Genomic DNA, 19,715 nt, shown 5'->3' on the forward strand with positions numbered 1-19,715 from the left:
GAATGTCCCACTCAAATTCCCTCTGAGTTATCCACCTGCATAACAATCCACTGTTTCCCAAACACACTCTGGCCTTTCCCCACCTCTAGGTTTTTGCTCGTGCTGGTCCAGTATCCAAAATGCCCTTCCTGACCTCTCCTTGTCACCCATGACCCATAAGTGTGAAGATCTCACTCAGAGGAGACCACCTATTCCAGGAATTTCCCCCATCACCTCCATCTCCACCCCAACTGCCCTGTGCTGGTTTCTTGGCAACCATGGGTCAGATCTGTCCCTGAACCCCTCACGCCCAGCAGACAGAGGGCCAGGCCCAGGCAGGCTTCAGGGAGGGCTTATTCAAGGTAGGCATGAATGAGTGAATGAAGAATGAATGAGAGATGAGATGAATGAGCAGGTGGGGGTGGGGAACTACACATTACCACTCTGCTTTCTGCACTGCCTGGCAGGAGCCCATCCCCAGAGACCCTGACAGTCAAGAGGCCCCAAGACCTACATCAACAAGAGAACTCTCCTACCCACTGAGGTGCCCATTCTTCCTCACCCTCCCATGGACCCCTGGTGGGGGCAGCATGTACCCACCACACAGATGAGGCCTCAGAGACGAAGTCTGGCCAGGATGCTGCATCCTGACTCCAAGAAGGGTCGCCTACCATGGGGGATCCTCTCTGCCTCCCCAGGTAGCCCACAGTGGGGGCCCAGGGTGGGGCTGAGTGCTGGGAATGCTGTCTGCCTAGGGAGAAGAAAGCCTCTTACAGCAGACGTTGTCTCGCCTCCTCTTGGCAGCCCTCTAGGGTGGCTTTGGTGTCTCCACTCAACACAAGGGGAGAGGCATGTCCTAGCCATGTAGCTGGTGCAGCCACCCCTGAGCTCTCAGAGGAGACTGCCCAGGTCTGCGGCCCCTAACCAGGCCAGACACTCTCCATCCTGACACCCAAACCCTCAGTTCTTCCCAGCTCTGCCCCTCCCTCCCCAAAGAAGTCAGCTTCTCCTGGGCTGTGCAGGGGTGGGGACCTATGGCCTTCTAATTTTCAAATTGTTCTTTTCTAAGCACCAAAGGAGGCAAGAAAACTTCCTCTTTCTCTGTTGTCCCCTTTTAATGAAAGGATTTATTGTGTAAAACTTAGATTCGGTCAAAAGGCCACATGTAAGACCAGGAAGGCTACAAGTTTCCTTAAGGCTGCAGGTTCCCCACACCTGTGTGGCCAATATAAAGAGCATCTCTGATGAGGAAGAAACCTGTCACTGGCCCCAGACACTCCAGGATCCCAGTGAGGCTGACTTCCCATGACTTCCCAGGGGAAACTGAGGTTCAGCGAGGTCAGAGACGAGATGTGCCCAGTTCCCAAGCAAGTTTGTGCCCCTGCCAAGGCTGGACTGTGGTGTGCTGGCTCCTCCCCACAGGCAGTCCCCAGCTCCTGGGGCATCCCACCGGCCAAGCTTCCTCTGTTGCCTGCCCAGCCCACTCTCTGCATTTCCCAGGTTGGCAGGCCGAGGATGGACACTGCAGGTGCCAGGCAGCTGGAGTCCAGCTCCACCCACCTACCCTGTTGGGGCCTGATGACTGGCGCGGAGGGACAGGGGTGTATGGAGCTGGCAACGTGGCCCAGAAGCCTGTCAATCACACACCTTGCCAGGGCACACAGCCACGTGCAGCAAGTCAGCAGCAAGATAAGTGGAACCAAAGAATGGGGTCCTTTGTCATTCCTAATTAATTTCCCCCACCCTTCTGATGTGCAGAATCATTCATCTTTTGTTTCGCTGGGACTCTGCAGCAGGAAAAAGGCAGATGATTCGTCTCAAACATTAATCTCACGGAGAATGGCGTGCACATGTGTGTTGAGGGGCCCTCTAGAAAGAAAAAGAGTGATGTGAAATGAATTTTATCTGGACACGTGAAAGGAAGATAAAGACAGGAAGGGGGCAAAAGAGAAAGCACGCAAGTGTGTGGGAATGCGTGTGAGTGTATCACGTGACAGTGTGACTGCGTCCATGAGTGTGTGTGCTCGGATGTGTGTAGTGTATGTGTGTGAACATATGCATGTGTACATGTACATGTGTGTGCATGTGAGTGTGAATATAAGTGTCCATGTCCACTTGTTCATGTGTATGCGTGTGTGCATGAGTGTGCATGTGTGAGTGTGTGTACATGTCCACATGTGCATGGGTGTGCATGTGAGTGTGTGAATGTGTGTGAGTGTGCATGTGTGAGTGTGTACATGTCCACATGTGCATGGGTGTGCATGTGAGTGTACACGTGTGTGTGAGTGTGCATGTGTGAGTGTGTACATGTCCACATGTGCATGGGTGTGCATGTGAGTGTGTGTGTGTGGAGGTAGCACAATAGGGGGCCATCCATGCTGAGGAATTTCTTTCTTTGATTCAAAATTTGTCAATAGCTTCTGTGTTGGGCTGGAGATTCTAAGAACCCAGTGGAGAAAGGGACAGGAATGAGCTCCCCTGGGACCAGGTATGGTGGACACGGCTGGGTCCCCTGGGGCAGCCCAACCCACTCCATGTGCAGACTGGCTCCTGCTGTGGCCATCTCAGAATGGCCCCCTTGTCCTGGGGAGGCTTGGAGCAGGGTTCACAGTACGCCTTGGACAACAGGAGGGACGGCTACCCCCAGCAGGCAGTTCCTCTCTCTGGACTCAAGACAGGGAATGAGGAAAACTGTCACAGGGCTCCAGAATACGTCATAGAAGGGGACAGGAATCTGGGAGCCCAAAGTCCAGCCCTACTCTGGGTTCTTCAGCACAAAAGGGGCTGCCAGAGGGCCAGGCAGGGGAGGCTGGTGCCTGAGAGTGACTAGGCCTGGGTACCTGGTCTGGGACCCAGCGCCACATCTTCCTAGGGCAGATCCTGGCCAGACACTAGACCTCCTCAAGCCTCCATGTGGCCTGTCTATAAAATGGGAATGAAAGAACCCTGCCTTGCGCCATTGCTAGCAGAGTAAATGGTGGCAGCTCAGGTCCAGTGTGTGGAGTACAGGATCTCAGGCATGGATAGAGTGGGAAAGACTGCCCCACTGCCTGAATGCACTGGGGAAGGTCAAACGTCACACTGAAGCCACCCTGAAGCACAAGACAACACATCCCCAACACTGCTCTAGATGCGTAGGCCTGCTGGCCTCTGGAACGGGGTGGGGGGGGCACAGGCCTTCGTGGTTGTGAGGCTGCGAGAGAGGAGGTCTCAGATGGTTGCAGAGGGAGAAGGACTGGTGACCACACAGAGGGCCCCAGGAAAAGAGTAGACTGGAAAAGGGTACCCACCAACTTGCTGGGAGATAGGACCCTGCATCAGGGGCCCAGGACCCCCACCACCGCCCACCCCACACACACAGGCCTCTGGCCAGGAGCTGTGTGATCCAGGAAGCCCTAAGCCAAGAAAGCCATGTAAAGTGGCCTTGCTGAGTGTACCCACACATGGAAGCTGACACAATCCTCTCTGAGAGGTTTCCTGAAACGAGGCTATGCCCCCAACCAGGCTGCCCAGGGCTCCCCGAGAGAGAACCATGCTGAACATGCAAAATCACAATGTCCCAAACATCTCAGGAAGAATTACCAGATGGGGTCTAAACATTAAATTTTTTTAAAGACTAAAAATGTTTATTAAGACAAAGAGCAAAGGATTCCTTGCCAGATGCTCAGCTCAGAGTCCCAGGCCCGCCCATCCCTTGCACAGAGCCAGGAGATGGGCCCGAGGGCCTGGTGCACTGCAGGGGGCTTCCTGGAAAGGGTGGTGTTGCCAAGCAGCCTTGAAGCCCAGGTGCAAGATGGCCTCAAAGTAGGGACCAAGATGGGCAGAGCCAGCCTGTACGTTGTCACACAACAGCATGTGTCTATGGCCACCACATGATAGCCGGGACAGCAGGGGCTGCCTCAGGGCGGGCCAGGAACCCAGCCACCTGTGCTCCACTCCAGGACCTCAGCCTCATTCTGCTGAGATACCAGAATGAGGCTAAAGATTCATAACAATAGCCTATGTCTGTTTTCTCTAAAAAATATATTTATAAAGTTTAAGAAGAAAAATTTTAGCAGTTTGGGGTGCCATCTGGGCATAGCCTCCATCCCTCCACCCATCCAGGCCCAGTTTGGCCTCCTGATTCCTGTGGGACCTTCCTGAAGTCACTTCCTTTCTTGGATCTCACAGTCTCAGCTACAAAATGGTCAATGGTCTGGGCCTGGCCGGGTGCAGCGGCTCATGCCTGTAAATCCAGCACTCTGGGAGGCCAAGGCCAGAAGATCCCTTGAGCTCAAGGGTTTGAGCCCAACCTGAGCAAGAGCAAGACCCCATCTCTACTAAAAATAAAAAAAATTAGCCAGGGGTTGTGGCAGGAGGGCTAAGAGTCCTCAAGCAAGAGGATTGCACTGAGCCCATGAGTTTGAGGTTGCTGTGAGCTGTGATGCCACTGCACTCCAGCTGGGGTGACAGAGTGAGACCCTAGAGTCTACGCCTCAGTGGCTGTTCTCAGGCCTGAGCAGCAAAGCACAGACCCCAGGACAGCATGTGACAGTTACCATCACTAGGATCACATCAGTGTAGGCCCCAAGCTTCTCGGGGCACAGATTTAAAGCTCCCAGGCTTCTCAGTTCCGGCCCCACCCACCCAGCAAGCCTCCTGGGGCAGGGAAGGAAGGGGCAGAGCCCAGCAGCCTGACCCTCGCCTCCCTGAGCAGCTCTGGCCCACAGCTGGGTGCTGCACGTAGACCACCATTACTCCCTGTCCCTGACCTGGGTGGCCCTAAACATCTGGCACGTGGGGCCTCCAGGTGCCCAGCAAGGTACACACGCCCTCTCTGAATCCTGAGGAAAAACACCACGAGGGGACTTACCCTTATTGCTGTTTCACAGAAAACCACAGTTCTCACCACAGTTAAAGACCAGGAGCCACACGCCAGGAGTCACGCCACGGTGGCCTTGCATAGCCCCTGCTACCTGGGGCCTGACCTGGTAGCTCCTACAGAGGGGCCCTGAGGTCCCGACTTGCCCAGGGCGCGGCAGCCAGACCTCCAAGCTGAGAATCAGGATCAGTGCCCAGACGCCCAGCAATGCCCGCCCGGCAGCCACTTCTCAAAGTTTAATGTCTCAGCAGGTTTCTATTCCTCCTTTCAAAATACCAGAAGTAATTAGACCAGATGGACTCGCCGCGTGCCAATCTCACTCTCTCGCTCACTGCTTTTTTTTTTTTTTTTAAATCAAGGCCGTTTTCAGTTAAATGAGAACAAAAAATGCATCCAAAACCCATAAATGAAAACAGTATGTATACGGAATTTTTTTTTAACACTTAGGATTTTGTTAACAGCTGAGTTCTTCCACCTCTTCTGCAGTTGGCTCCCACCCCCTTCCTCTAAGCTGTTCCCGGAAGGCCCAATGCCGAGGCTGCACCTGAGCGGACACAAAGTCACAGTGTCCTGGACGGGGGCAGCACAGACACACAGCCCTCAGGAGCCTCTCCGCCCTGGTGAGACTCTTAGCCCTTCTCTGCCAACCGGCCTAGGGGCTGCAGGAAGGGAGCCCCTATGGGGCAGGCAGGGCATAGGATGGGGGGGCTTCAACTTGAGGGCGACAGGGACGGCACAGCAGTGGCAGGGTGGCAGGAGGGCACTCAGTCAGATCTTCCTTTAGGGATGGCAGCGAGGAGGAGGAGGAAGGAACCCAGAGGCAGAGAGTTAGTGGCAGGCATGAGAGGAGGCCTCATAAAGACAGGCACGGAAAAAGCAGGCCAGGCCTACCCTCCTCTGGGTCCCCCCGGCCTGCCACCCATCCCTCTATCCATTTACAACATTCATTTTCATTCCTTCAACACATATATGTTAGGATGAGCGAGTCACTGTCCTAGGCACCGGAGTTGGGTCTACACAAGACAGAGATTAAAGTCCCTTCCCTCGTGGAGCCTCAAATATCCTAGCAGGAAAAAGAGATATTAAAGAGATATGAAAGAAATCAGTTGCTGGAATAATGAAGACAGGGTGGTCCTGCCGTGAATGGACCAGTGAAGCAGGGGTGAGAGCCCGTTCAGACGTCAAGGGCAGGGTAAGGGTGGCAATTCATAGCGGAGGGGAGGAAGGCTTCCTGCACACAGCATCCATGAGGGAAAACCCAAAATGTGATCCCTACCTCACACCATCAACACAATCATTTCCAGTGGATCCAACACCCAAACATAAAAGGAAAAATGACAAAAGTTCTGGATGACAATATAGAAACAAATCTTCATGACTTTGGACAAGGAAGGATTTCCTCAATAGGGCACCAAAAACAGTTACCATGAAGAAAATCACGAAGACATTTGATTATACAAAAAAAAAACTATTTTTTTTTTTGAGACAGAGTCTCACTCTGTCGCCCTTGGTAGAGTGCCATCGCATCATAGCTCACTGAAACCTCAAACTTTTGGACTCAAGCAATCCTCTTGCCTCAGCCTCCCAAGAAGCTGGGACCACAGGCGCCCACCACAATGCCTGGCTACTTTTAGCAGAGACGGGGTCTCACGCCTGCTCATGCTGGTCTTCAACTTCTGAGCTCAAGTGATCCACCCAACTCGGCCTCCCAGAGTGCTAGACTACACCAAAATTTAAAACTTCTGTTCATCTGAACGCTCTGCTAAAACAGAGGAGAAAAACCCATTTGTAACATTATAACTGAGAAAGGGCTCATATCCCTATTCAGAAGACAGAAGGAGTGTCTTCGGTCCGGAGCCTTGCCCTCACCCTGCTGCTTCTCCAACCTCTGCCCTCTGCCCCAGCCTCAGGCTCAGACTGGCCCCAGCCACTCACCAGGGAGAGCCGTAGATCCGGAAGCCCCGCACGGTGACCTCGGAGTCCTGCAGATAGATGCAGTTGGTCAGCAGCGACTGCACATTCTCATAGTTCTCCGGCTTCAGCTTTGACACGGACGGGAAGTAGTAAAAGTCCTGCTTGATGAGGTCGGCCATGAACTCCTGGTCAAAGGTCAGCTCGTGGTTGCCAGCGATCACAATCTTATACTCGTAGGGCAGGCTGCCTGCGGGGGCCAGGCAGAGAGACACAGAGCGCAAGGCTGATGGCCCGGCAGCAAGGCTGAGGGAGGTGGGCAGGCAGGACCTACCTGAACCACTGAGTGAGTAGGGGTGCCCGTGCTGCTGGCTCCCCCAACCAGTGTCCTTAGATCAGAGGAGACAGCAGCGGCCCCATCTGCTCAGGCCTCTGCTGACTGTTGGTCCCTGAGACTCGTCAGAGGGGCTGGACAGGCTCCCCCCAGGCTGCTAAGCTGCAGGATGTGTGGCCTTACCCTCAGCATGCCTCTGCCTACACATCTTCTGTCTGGGCCAGTTTTCTACTGGGGGACAACCTTCTCTGAACCCCCAATCCTAGCTGTCACTAGCCTAATGGTCCCAGCCCCCCCTCATCTGGGTGTCTGAGGCTCTTAGCCTCTACATTCCAAAAGGAATACCATATTCTTTGCAAAGCCCACTTTAAACCTTTGGAGACCCCACACTTGGGGAAAATTACAGTTCCCGCCTCCACAGCGTGGAATTTAAAGTGAAAACAAACTCTAAATGAAATCAAAACATAACTGGCTATGCGCGCCATTCAGTGACAACAGTATCACTCCAGCTTTGCTGTGTGCAAAGTCCAGGGCAGTCTTCACTCTCTCTGGGGTCTTCTCTGTAGATGCCCTAAGCAGGTGGGCACTGCCCGCCAGGAAATCTGGTAGCCAGGGCTGGTTTGTGGACAGCTGCCTGCAGGGCCCTACCCAGCAGGCTGGCCTAGGGCAAGCTCAAGGTTGCCACAGTCATGGGCCTCAGTAAATGCCACCCATCCCTGCCCCTGCCCTTGACCCATCCTAGAGCCAGCCTGAGCCCAGGCTCAACCCCATGAATCTCCACCTCTCACCAGCCTCCGCTGCTGGGCTCCCATGGCCTGGAGAGAGTTGTGATGGTACTTGCCAGCCCTGATTTGGTAAAAAGTGAAATGTCCAATGTGTACTCAGGGCCCAAGCCTTTTTCACATCCCCTCCAGGGTGGAGAGTGCCCTGCTGGGGTCAGCAAGGGGCAGGTGAGTAACCAGGGGGCCTTGGGGAGATGGTTTCCAGACAGGGAGACGGTGACTTTCCACAGCATTGCACAAAGACATCAGTGCAGCTGACAAACTCCACACTCTGTGTTACTGAGCGACCACAACCTCCACCAAATCACACACAAGGCAAAATCCCTGACCTCAGAGTCAGCTGACCTGTATTCAAACCCAGTGCCGGCAGCTCTCACCTGGGCACATCACTTAATCTCTCTGAGCCTCAGTTTCCCCTCTGATCAGGTGGGTGAACGAGCCCTTTCCGTGGAACTCCCCTCACTGCTCATCCTCTCCCGGGGTAACCTAACCGTCTAGGAACAGCAGAGCCTTTCCCACCCTTGATCATGACATGAAACAGATTCCAGAAATGCCTTTGCTCCAAATACCAAGGACTGTTTGTCTCACTGGAAACTGATGTGCACAATATGGAAGCAGATTCAGAAGACACCCAGGCTCTGTTCCCAGTGGGTATTCTAGGAGAGAGCTCGGGCCCCCAGCCCATCAGTTAAGCTCCAGGGAAGGGCAGGGTGAGGTTTATGGCCATGGGATACAATAAAAACATGTGCTGTAACAACCACCACTGTTACATGAAACTCAGAACCCAGTTATAAATTCCTCCACACCCCTCCCCAGGAGAGACCTGCCTGGGGTGTCCAGTCACGTGCCCTATGACCACGGCAATGGTCAATTCCCAGACCGGCCCCCTCCAGCGAGCCAGAGAGGTAGGCAGAGGAGCCCAGAGGCAAGAGAGGTTTCCTGCAAAACAGGCGAAAGACCAGTCTACTCATCACCAGTCACCCCAGGCTTCTCTACGCATTTGAGGGAATGGTCTTCTCTCCTCTGTGGAATTGATCAGCTCCAGGAAGCCTTGGGGAGATGGCCTCCTGCAGCCCAAGGCCCAGGCCCAGTTTTACTGCTAACGAGCTGTACCTTGCAGAGCAGGTGAGTGTGCCTCAGTTTCCTTACCTGCAAAATGAAAACACCCAGCACCTACCTTGAAAGACAGTTCTGAGATTACAAAAGATAAAGAATGAAAATGTATAAAACTTTTTATGTTAAAAAAAAAAAAGTCAGCTTCCCTACAGTTTGCATACGAGAATTGTATAGGCCAGACTCACCCAAGATAGATTTGAATTTGTTGCCAGCATTAAAAATTTGAGAGATTCCTAATAACCCTTCATTATTTCTATTTTCTAAAAATAAATAAATAAAACTTAACATCTGGCAATCCTGGCCCAGTCAGGAGTGCTGAGTGTCTGTGTCCCCTTAGACGGGATGGAAACATCCAGTTTGCCCAAGGCCCCACCTGTCCCTACTGTCTTACGCCCAGTCCACTTCATTCATTTTAAGTGCTGCCCACTCCTAGTAGGGGTTTTGGGTTTCTGGCCTTGCCACAGCCCCTGGAGACATGAAGGGAGCAGACTTGGGCCTCAGCTGGGGGGACCAATCAGGCCACAGAGATGCAGCTCTTCCCCCCACCCCCCTGCGCCTCCCCCGGCCCACCCATCAGGCACTGAGCAATCTTCTTGTCCTGCTGACAGGAGAGCTGGAGGAACACAGCAGCAGGTGTGTCCCCAGCCAGACCCAGCAAGAGTCTGGCCAGTGAAGCCACCAACAGCACCACAGTGCAACCTGGTGCAGAGAAACCCTTGGCAACGGCAGTGCCCCAGCTGCAGTGAGAGGGTCAGCAACTCAGACTCCTCCAAGGCCACAGAGAAGCCATGGAGCCTCAAAGAGCCCCTCACCGAACATGCTGCAGTGGAGCGTGGCAGGGGTCCCCACAGGGTGGGGAGTAGGCGGCCACCCCCCACTGCCGTCAGGCTCTGATTCATCCACGTTTCCACTTCACGTCACCCATCCATCCTGCTCTGAGTGCCGCCCAAGCTGGGGGGGCCGGAGCCTGCACTAATGTATTTATGTCATGTCTCTGACTGGGGGTGTTACTTAAGCAAATTAGCAAATTACTCCAACTGTACAGCTTCATTTATTTCTGCAGCTCCTGACTACCGGGGCTTGGGGGTGTGCAGGAAGCTGTCAGCCCTCCCCTCTTCCTCCCACCCCGGCAGAGGATGAAGGCTGAGGCTTCTTCCTCCCAGGAAAGGGGGTGTCCTGCTGGGGTTACAGCCTCAATGTCCGGTCTCTCCCACAAGGTGGGCACCCGTGGCTTGGAGGTGGGGTGTGGTCCATGCGGGAGCACAGCACCCTTCTGCACAGAAGGTCTAGCTCTGAGCGTGTCCATCTCTGCGTTCACCTGACCTGGCAGTTTGTTCCACAGCTGGGAACACTGAGGCTCAGAGACATCGCCTGAGGCTGCACAAATCATTTTTAAAATGATGGACAATTATTACATTACAGAGAACAAGGGACATTTGATAGACCCCCTGGCAGTATCCCGAGGTGCACTCTGAACCAGCGGGCCCCTCCCTCTCATCAGACAGATGGATGTACAAATGAATGGACGGATGGCTGGATGGATGGCCGGATGGACGGATGGATGGCTGGATGGCCAGATGGCCAGATGGATGGCCGGATGGACAGATGGATGGCCAGATGGACGGATGGATGGCCGGATGGCCGGATGGATGGATGGCCGGATGGCCGGATGGATGGCCAGATGGACGGATGGATGGCCGGAGGGACGGATGGATGTCCGGATGGATGGATGGATGGCCGGATGGACGGATGGATGGCCGGATGGCCGGATGGATGTCCGGATGGCCAGATGGATGGCCGGATGGATGGCTGGATGGGCAGAGTTTGGCTTACAGACGGACAGATACATGGACACACATATGGATGGACGGATGGACAGGTGCATTTATCACTCCATCTGTCCTCAGCTCTGGCCATCTCCTTTATACTGACTGACCTCTGTGGCCTCCTGTTCCTCCAGCTGCCTGCGCATGGCACATATTTCAGGCCCACCTCCCTCACCCACAGTCCTCAGTGTCCATCTCTGAATCTTCCCCGTGGTGCCTGCTCTCTAGCAGGGAGGTGGGGGAGTGGAAGAGTCAGAAGTAAAGCTCTGGCGGGGCCTGGCCGTCGCAGGGTGGGGAGGAGAAGTCCCCTCCTCTGTCCTGGGACTGCTACTTCTGTCGTCCCAGCCCAAGGCTGCACCCCTTCCAGTGCCCACGTCACCTGCAGTTCCCACTGACCCGGCCTCGCAGTCTTTCTCTCTCAGCTGCTTCTCTACCCCCACCTGGGCGGTGAATGAGAGACATGTCTGGGGGCCTCAACCAACTCACTGATTCACAGGGGCTTTGTGGGGGTGGGAGGGTGGGACAAACACAAACTCTTCCACCCAACTCCTGCCCACAGAGGAAAGCGGCAAACGACAGGGCAGAGCACAGGGGGCTGTCTCGGTGGCCAGTGGGGATGGGTGCCCTGACAAGGCGCAGGATAGCCTGAGCCCTAGAGAGCGGGTATCCTCTGAAATCCGGCAAGATCCGCCCTGGGGACCAGAACACAACACCCCCCCACCCCGTGGCCCAAGGGTGGGCACAACGCAGGGAAGGTAGAAGAGAGATGGCCTGTCTAAGGAGCGCCCAAGCTGGGCTCAGTGGGCAGCAGCTGGTGCTGGGGGCTGTGCTGGCCTTGGCAAAGCTCAGCAAGGGGACAGAGGGTCCAAGTGCCTTTTCTCACCCCACTTCCCTCATCAACCCAACAGCAGGTAGGAATCCATTCAGCCTACCTACCCCAAATGCCCATTAAGCCAGGGGCCCTGCTGTAAAGCCCCCAGCCCTGGTCAGCTCTCCACAAGGCCTGACTGGGGCATGAGCCATGTGCCAGACCCTGGCGAGGCTGGACAAGACATAGTCAAGAGGCCTGCAGAGCCTCCAGTCCATGCCACTCATTGGAAAGGGGAAGGAACTGAAGCTCAGAGAGGGAGAGGGACTTGCCCAGGGTCACGCGGTGAGACTGGGGCAGACTGGGACTGGAACCCCAGCCTCCTGCCTCCCAGATGCCTGAACAATGACCAGCCTCTGGCAGGATGGTTTGAAAGACTGGAAGGAATTGAAGACGTCCTGCCACTGGGTCTTGCTGTGTGGGCCAGGACACTGACCTCCCTGTGACACAAGCACCATGTTCCCGGCTGGAAACCAGCCCTGCCTCCCGGGTGGGGAATTCAGATGTCTGTCATTACCCACCCCCCCATGGTGGGTAATGACAGCCATCTGAATTCCCCACGATAACGTTCATGCCTGTTCCTCCTAAACACTCTCCTTCTCATCCAGATCACAGGAGGCGCTAGCACTCCCAGCCGTGGGGTGACGGAGGGGAAGAGGCGGTAAGCAGGAATCCACTAAGCCCCAGAGGCAGGCCCTCTGCTATAAGTTCGCCTTCACAGGATCTGCAGATCCAGACAGGCTGCACCCCGACGTGGACCCCAGATGGCAGCAAGCATGGCTGCTGTGCAGGGCACAAAGAGGGACTCAGATGGAAATCTCTGCTACTTGTGCTACCGAGATTAATCTCCCTCTGAAAGGTTACAATTCTTTATCGCTAACACTTACCCATCCCATTTAACAGAAAGTGCTGCCTCCAAACTGCATAATCTGTTAAATGCAACAAGATATGTGCAAGCTTCTCCCCCATCTACGCCATTCCCGGAGCGGCGTATTGAGCCCGGCGGAGTTTTAGTGCTCTCTAAACGCAGTGACAATCAGGAAAATGCCCACTTATGGCTTCTTCCGCCCATTCCCGTCTCACAGAACACAGCAGAGGGGGATGGAATAAAGAGACGGCATAACGATCTCTGATTGCATTTTTAGTACGTCTTTGACAGTTCTGTGTTTAAACACTTGCCGGTGTCTGGGAGATTCACACTAGCAGACTTCCTGGCATGGTGCACGGTCTAGAATAACAGCAGAGTGGAGCCAGCCTTCCAGTCAGCTTGCTCGAGCCACTGTGGGGTCTCGGTGTGGCTCAGGCTTATAAACCCCAGCGAAAAACTCCCACAGCCACGTGCACACAGAGGGCGTGGGCTGACAGACAGTGAAAGAGGCTTCTGTGTGTAACATGAACAAGCAGGGGGGCTCTGGGGTCAGGTGCCGGGCAGCTGCCAGGGCTGAGTTATAGGAACAGGACACACAGGCTGTGCCCATGGAGATAAGAACTGCGGCCCTGCCCCACATCTCCCCGTACCGAGCACTGTGATCAGCAACGTGCCTTTCATGCTTCCAGATCCTTGGCAAGCAAGGGATACCCTCCCCAGGCACGGGGACGGAGCAGCACAGCAGAGTGGGCAGGGGTGCAGGTTGGGGAGCCTTGACTCTCTACCTCCTCCTGGCTCTGTGGCCAGGTGAGAACCCTCACTTCCCTGAGCCTCAGTGTCTCCTTGTGTAAAACAAGAATGTCCACAAGGTCCTTGCAATGATCAAGCTAGGGCAGGCATGAAGCCCCGTGTTGTGCTTACGTGGACATGTGTCAGAAGCAGGTTTGGTAAGACACACAGACGCAGAAATGACTGTTGTGATGGTGGTTTATACTCATAATTCCCCGAAACAGGAGCCATGGCATGCCACGCCACGCAGGCCCACATGGGGAAGTGCAAGGATGCTCAGGAGGTGAACGGGGAAGAGAAAACTTGGGAAAGAGTCTTCGTTGTGGTCCAAAAGGAAGGGACAGGCAAGGCAGGGCAAGCAGGCTGGGTACTGGCAAGTTGGAATAATTCTGGCAGGCTCTGGGGCATAGGGGCTGTCCCTAACTGTCTGGTGTTGGGCGGGGTGATGGGGGCAAGCAGATAGTGGCCCAGAGTGAACACCCATGGGGGTTGGCTAGGGTGTGGGCTGTGGAGTGGCTGGTTTGCATATGAAAGGCTGTTGTTTGCTGTCTCTAGGAATGATTAACCCTGGGAGGGGCAGTCCCCCCAGAGTCAGCAAGGTCTCCCAACATGTCAAACCCTCAGAATGCAGAAAATCAAAGACAAGGTGAATACAAACTGGCCAGTGGCCATTTCCACTGCATCATGGGGCTATTAATGCAATTATCTACCACATGATACAGAAAAGTGAGCTAAGAACAGAGACCCTAAAGGGGGCAGGTCCCCTCCCCGGGGCCACACAGCGGTTCATGGGAGCCCAGGGCTGCCCCGACACCCCCTGTGGGACAGACACATGCTGGGACATCACGTCCTCCACTGTGGCCCAGCGCCTGTGGGTCCTGCGCGAGAGGCTTCTGGACTCAGATGCAGCATTGATGCCCATATTTAAAAGGCAAATGTGATTTTTCTTCTGTTCTATCCTAATAGCCAAAATGTTTAACTTTCAAACATTTGTTTTTCCTGGGAAATGTTTTAAAAACAGGAACATTCAGTCCTAATCATCTTCAACTGCTTATTTCCACTGCTGCCGAAGAGCTCATATGACTTTAGGTGGAAAAGGACAGCCGGAAGTTTTCTGTGTTTTTCCCCCCAAAGTTAAAGCAGCCTGTGGCCAGGGGACTTTGTGGGAACCTCCCCAGAACTTACAGTCTGGCAGAACACATTCACAAAAGGTCCCTGGGGGTCCTCACAAAGAAGCCCAAGTTGGTGGTCATGGCTGTTGGGGGCATCCAGAGCTGGAGGCCACGCACCCCTGTCAATGCCCCCACCTCATCTCTCACTACCCCACACCCCTGGCCTCCTGACATTTGCTCATGCTGTCCTGTGCCCATAGGAGCTCTTCCCTGCCCTTCTAGGTCAACTCCAATTCAACTCACCCTTTATCCATTGGCCCAGAGCCACCTTCTCCAAGGCAGCTTCCAAGAGCATCCTCTTCCCCCAAACCATCAGGGTGCTCCCAACAAATACCAGGTGTGAGTCCCACCTCCTGACCAGGCTTCCCCACCAGCTGGAAGCTCCAAGGCTGGCCCACCTGCTTCATCTCTCTGCCCCCAGCCAGGGCTTGGTACCAAGTAGGTGCTCAGTACACATCCGCTGAATCCACAAGGTATCACTGTCCCCTAGGACAGATGGGAAGGGCCAGAGAGGTCAATGACTCACCAAAGGTCTCCTAAGCAATTGGCTGCGGGATGTCCCAGAAGGCCAAATAAAGGCCATGGATGGTAACCATCATAGTTAAGACCAGCCTGACGGGTGGCAGCCTCCAAACTGTCATGGTTTTCACTCACTCAGCAGGCATCAAGGCCTATGCCACAGAGCTGGGTGAGGTCCTGCACAGAGGCTTCAGCTCTGCTACCAACTCACCATGCGGCCTTGGGGTGAGGCCCTTCTCCTCCTTGGGCCTCAGTTTCCCCATCTGTTTCATGAGGTGGTGGTATAATGGTCCCAACCTCTGACAGCCCTTTCAGCTTTCCAAGACCCTCCAGGCAAATGTGTGTGTGGTGCTGGGTGAGGTACCCGAGGGGGGTGTTAATCGGATCAAACGGCAGGACCTAAAGGGCACTTACACAGATCAGGGGCCCACGTCTGAGCTCCGATTCTGAATGCCCAAGTTTGTCTCTGCTGTTGCCGACATCTCACGAAATCAATAATAAAGGAATGAAAAAGCGCGACCCTCCCAGAACAGATGTTTGGAAGCTGGAAAGAGACAGATCAGAGGACCGGCTCAGCTGAACGGAGAAAACTGAAACCCTAGTCCTAGGAAAGGGCTCAGGGGAGGCGCCACAGGTGCCAGCTGAGCTAGGACCAGAGCCAGTGGGCTTGGGGTCTAGACCCCAGAGCTCTAGTCTGATTTGGAACCCATATGCAGAGTAGTCAGGACCCAGGTGCCCTCCCCCAACACCCACCGCCCACCCACCCCAGGAGAAAGGAGGGTGCGCTCTCGGGGGTCCACAAAGACTCCAAAGACCCCTATGGGGGAATATCAGGCCCAAGGGGGATGGGCAGTGAGGCCCGGGAGGATCATAAAGTCAAAACACAAATACAGACCCAGGGATCCCAGCCCTCTTCCCCACTCGGCTCTCAAATCTGGAAACCAGGCTTAGAAACTAGGGAACTGAACAGAAAACCAGGTTTGGGAGGGAAAGCCCACAGATATATGCGAGGTTCCCCGAAGATGCGGCCAGGTCTCTATTACGACATTCCCGCCCCCATCCCACACATGCACAGGCACACACACTTACCAAAGCTTTCAGATGCCCAGCTCTTACAAACACAGTATCATCAGCCCTCTGAGGAAAACCCCACACTGAAAACAGAGGCCAAAACAAACAGAAGAAAGTAGAGCAGAGGAAACAGGGCCAAGGCAGGAAACCGCTGTTTACTGTATAATTAACACTCGTGGTGAGATGATAGAAGACATTGCACCCAGGAAATTCTAGCAGAGTGCTCTTACAAAAGGAATAAAGAGGTAGTGAGATTTGTTAAAAGCTGGCTAAAGAGGAGGAAGTTGTGGAAATCTACTAGAGACCAAAAAAAAAAAAAAAAAAAAAGGACAATGAAGTGAGTAACAGACAAGAAAGGATAAGAAAATCAGAGAATCAAAACCAGAGGTTCCAACATCTAAGTACTGAATTGTAGAAAGAGATCTCACAGAAAACAGACGTAGGGAAAGGGAGGGGGGAGGTTTTGGTGGAGGGAGGGTCATGGGTGGGGCCACATCTATGGTGCATCTTAGAATGGGTACAGGCGATTGCACTAATGTACACAGCTATGATTCACAAGAAAAAAAAAAGGAAAGAAAAACATTCTGCTTTGTCAGGGTTAGAAACAATAAAACAACTGGGGCGACCATACTGAGATGTAGGAAAATAAAACCACAGTTGTTTCAAAAATAAAAAAGAAAACAGACGTAAGGCAAATTTCAAAACAATATGAAAAAATATTCCAGAATTAATGGAGAAAAATTGTTCCATTAAAAGACTGCCCAGAAAAATGAATGGAAAAAGACCCATACCTAAGGCACATTGTCCAGAAACACAACAGGTCATGTTCAAAGAGTGAGGACACCCTAAGATGGTGGAATTTTCCACAGTGACGCTGGAAGCTAAAAGAAAATGAAACACTGCCTTCCAGATTCTGAGGGGAAAATGATTTGCAACCAAGAATTCAGTACTTAGACAAACTATTAACAAAGACTAAGGACAGAGTAAAGCCTTTTTCTGAAATGCAAGTTTGCCAGACATTAATCTCTCATGCAGTCTTTCTCAGAAAGCTACTTGGAGGTGTGTTCCATCAAAATGAGGGAGTAAACTAAAAAAGGAGGATATTGGATCTCAGAACCAGGGGCTCCAAGACAGAAGAGAGGAGATGACAGAAGGTCACCATCTCAGGATAATGACTGTGAGCAGGCCTGAACACACCCATCAGTCCCAACAAGACCAAGGCTCAGAGGTCGTAGGAGGAAAGCCTCCAAAATGCTGAGAGATAACCTAGCACATCCCACAACATAGCTACAGGGCACTTAAAGCTCTGCAGGAGACTTAGGGATGAACTGTGAGGGGTACACAGAATGACAAGCAAACACAGTAATTACCTCTTCAGGGAAAACAAAAGGTCATATAATGAATACCCAACCAAAAAGTGTGATAGGATTATATTTAAAGCATAGGCAAAAAGATGTATATGGGAGTGGGGAGGCTAAACCTCTAAAGCTTCATTCTTCCTTGTAAGAACTTTAAAACTAATGTATAAAATTGAAAAGCAAAGAGACAGCAACCTCAGTTTGTTTCCTTAGAGAAACAGAGGCCCACGAGAGAAGCAGCTCTGGAGTCAGCCATGCTGGGAAAGGAGCTGCTATCTCATCCTAAGCCTTGCAGCTGTTTGTGGCTTACAGTGTACATATTATTACCTGAATGCAAATAATACGCTAACATGAGAGGCACAGGGAGCAAGTGCTCTCATCCACTTCTAACCCTGTCTAGGGCAACCTGACTTCTAGTGAGCTCTGCCTGCTGCTCAAAATCTAGGACCCAAGAAAACTGGGGCACAGTGAAGATTAAGGGACAGATAGAATAGGGAGAAAACCCATAGAGGCTGATTCTTGGGGCACCAGGTTCAATGGCAGGTGATCTGGCTAAGCAGCTCCTCTCCTGGGCAGGTCAGACAGCTACTAATGACATCATAACTGTCACCTGCCCTATTTCTAATCCTCATAATAGTCCCACAATGGGCAGGACATTTTAGCAGATGAAGAAACTGGGGCTCTGTGAAGTTAAATAACTGCGTGATTAATAGGCAGAGAGGGAGAATTTGAACCCAGCTCCCTCTGAAGCTGAAACCCATGATTTCTCCCTCTCCATCACAACCACACAGACACATATTCTCAGATGTTTTTCATTAAACATTTCTTTAAAAAGAAAGAAAGAAAAGTGTTGCCTTATATTCGAGTCTCTACAATGTCTGTCCTGTTATTAGAGTTCTCAATGACTTTAGTTTAAGCAACGTAACACTTTGGAGAAGATCTTGGGGCTGCTGTAACCAGAAAGCTGTACAGAGAAGCACTCTTAAGACAGAAGAGGAAGGACCTTTGAGCATGCGCTCCTCCACAAAGTCAATGGCAACCCTGGCAAAAGTTGTCAAAAATCCACTCTTTTAGAATTCTGGAAATTAACGAAAGATTTGCAACAATCCAAAGAGCACATTTAAGGAAGCCAGTGGAGCTGTGAGGCATCCCAACTTGCCCGGTTCCATCTCCTTCCTCCCTGCACTGTGTAACAGCCTGAAAACCACAGCCTCAGAAATATCATAGTTATGAAAATGGCATCTGAGCAGCCAATGGAGGGGGCAAAAGAGCTCTGGGACTCCCCAGAAATCCCCATCCATAAACAACTGTCACTATTTGACATGTAAAACCCCATTCACAGGATTTGTCTGCAGTTGAGCTGACTCAGAGCTTGCTCAGCAAAGAAACCCCTGTCTCCAGAACATTTGCTGAAAAAAATCAGTGGCAGTTATTTAACACCACAGTTTCCCAAGGAGGAAATACCAGCTGGGGCAAACAAGACCCCAGCCAAAAAAATTAAAAAGAAAATCTGGGAAATGAGGTGGCTCACACTCTGGATCACCTAAGCTTAGGAATTCAAGATCAGCCTAAGCAAGAGCAAGACCCCATCTCTACAAAAAACAAAAAAAGTAGCCGAGTGATATGGCAGGTGCCTATTGTCCCAGCTACTTGGGGAGAATATTCAACCAAAAAGTGTGATAGGATTATTTTTAAAGCATAGGCAAAAAGAGATACATGGAAGTGGGGAGGCTAAATCTCTAAAGCTCAGTGGGGAGGCTGAGACAAGAGTATCTCTTAAGCAGAAGAATTTGAGATTGCTATGAGCTATGATGATGCCATAGCACTCTAATCATGACGACAGAGTGAGACTCTGTCTCAAAAAAAAAAGATATTTGTGTACCTGTGTCCGTAACAGCATTATTCACACTAGCCAAATGGCAGAAACAACCCAAATCTCCTTGGATGGATGAAGGGATAAACAGAGCCTGGTATATACGCCCAGACCCAGTGGAATATTAGTCAGCTTTAAAAAGGAAGGAGATTCTGACACCTGCTACCACATGGATGACGCTTGAGGACATTCTGCTCAGTGAAAAAAGCCCGTCACCAAAGGACAAATACAGTGTGTGATTCCACCTATGTGAGGTACCCAGAGTAGTCAAATTCATGGGGACAGAAAGTAGATTGGTGGGTGCCAAGGGAGCGGATGGGGAGTTGGCTTTTACTGGGTACAGAGTTTCAGTCTGGGAAGATCAGAAGGTTTTGGATGTGAACAGGGA

At 52.4% G+C, this 19,715-nt stretch overlaps 1 protein-coding gene across 3 annotated transcripts in view; it reads right to left on the minus strand.

Annotated features, from left to right (window-relative positions):
• Nucleotides 1-19,715, minus strand: part of MPPED1 (metallophosphoesterase domain containing 1) — a 71,568-nt gene that overhangs the window by 16,226 nt on the left and 35,627 nt on the right. For all 3 annotated transcript variants that reach the window (XM_053585234.1, XM_053585236.1, XM_053585233.1), the window contains one exon: nt 6,776-7,001. In XM_053585234.1, coding sequence (XP_053441209.1) covers nt 6,776-7,001 — 226 coding nt within the window. The remainder of the gene's footprint in view (nt 1-6,775; nt 7,002-19,715) is intronic.

This window comes from Nycticebus coucang, chromosome 3 (assembly GCF_027406575.1).
Source record: "Nycticebus coucang isolate mNycCou1 chromosome 3, mNycCou1.pri, whole genome shotgun sequence".
NCBI lineage: Eukaryota > Metazoa > Chordata > Mammalia > Primates > Lorisidae > Nycticebus > Nycticebus coucang.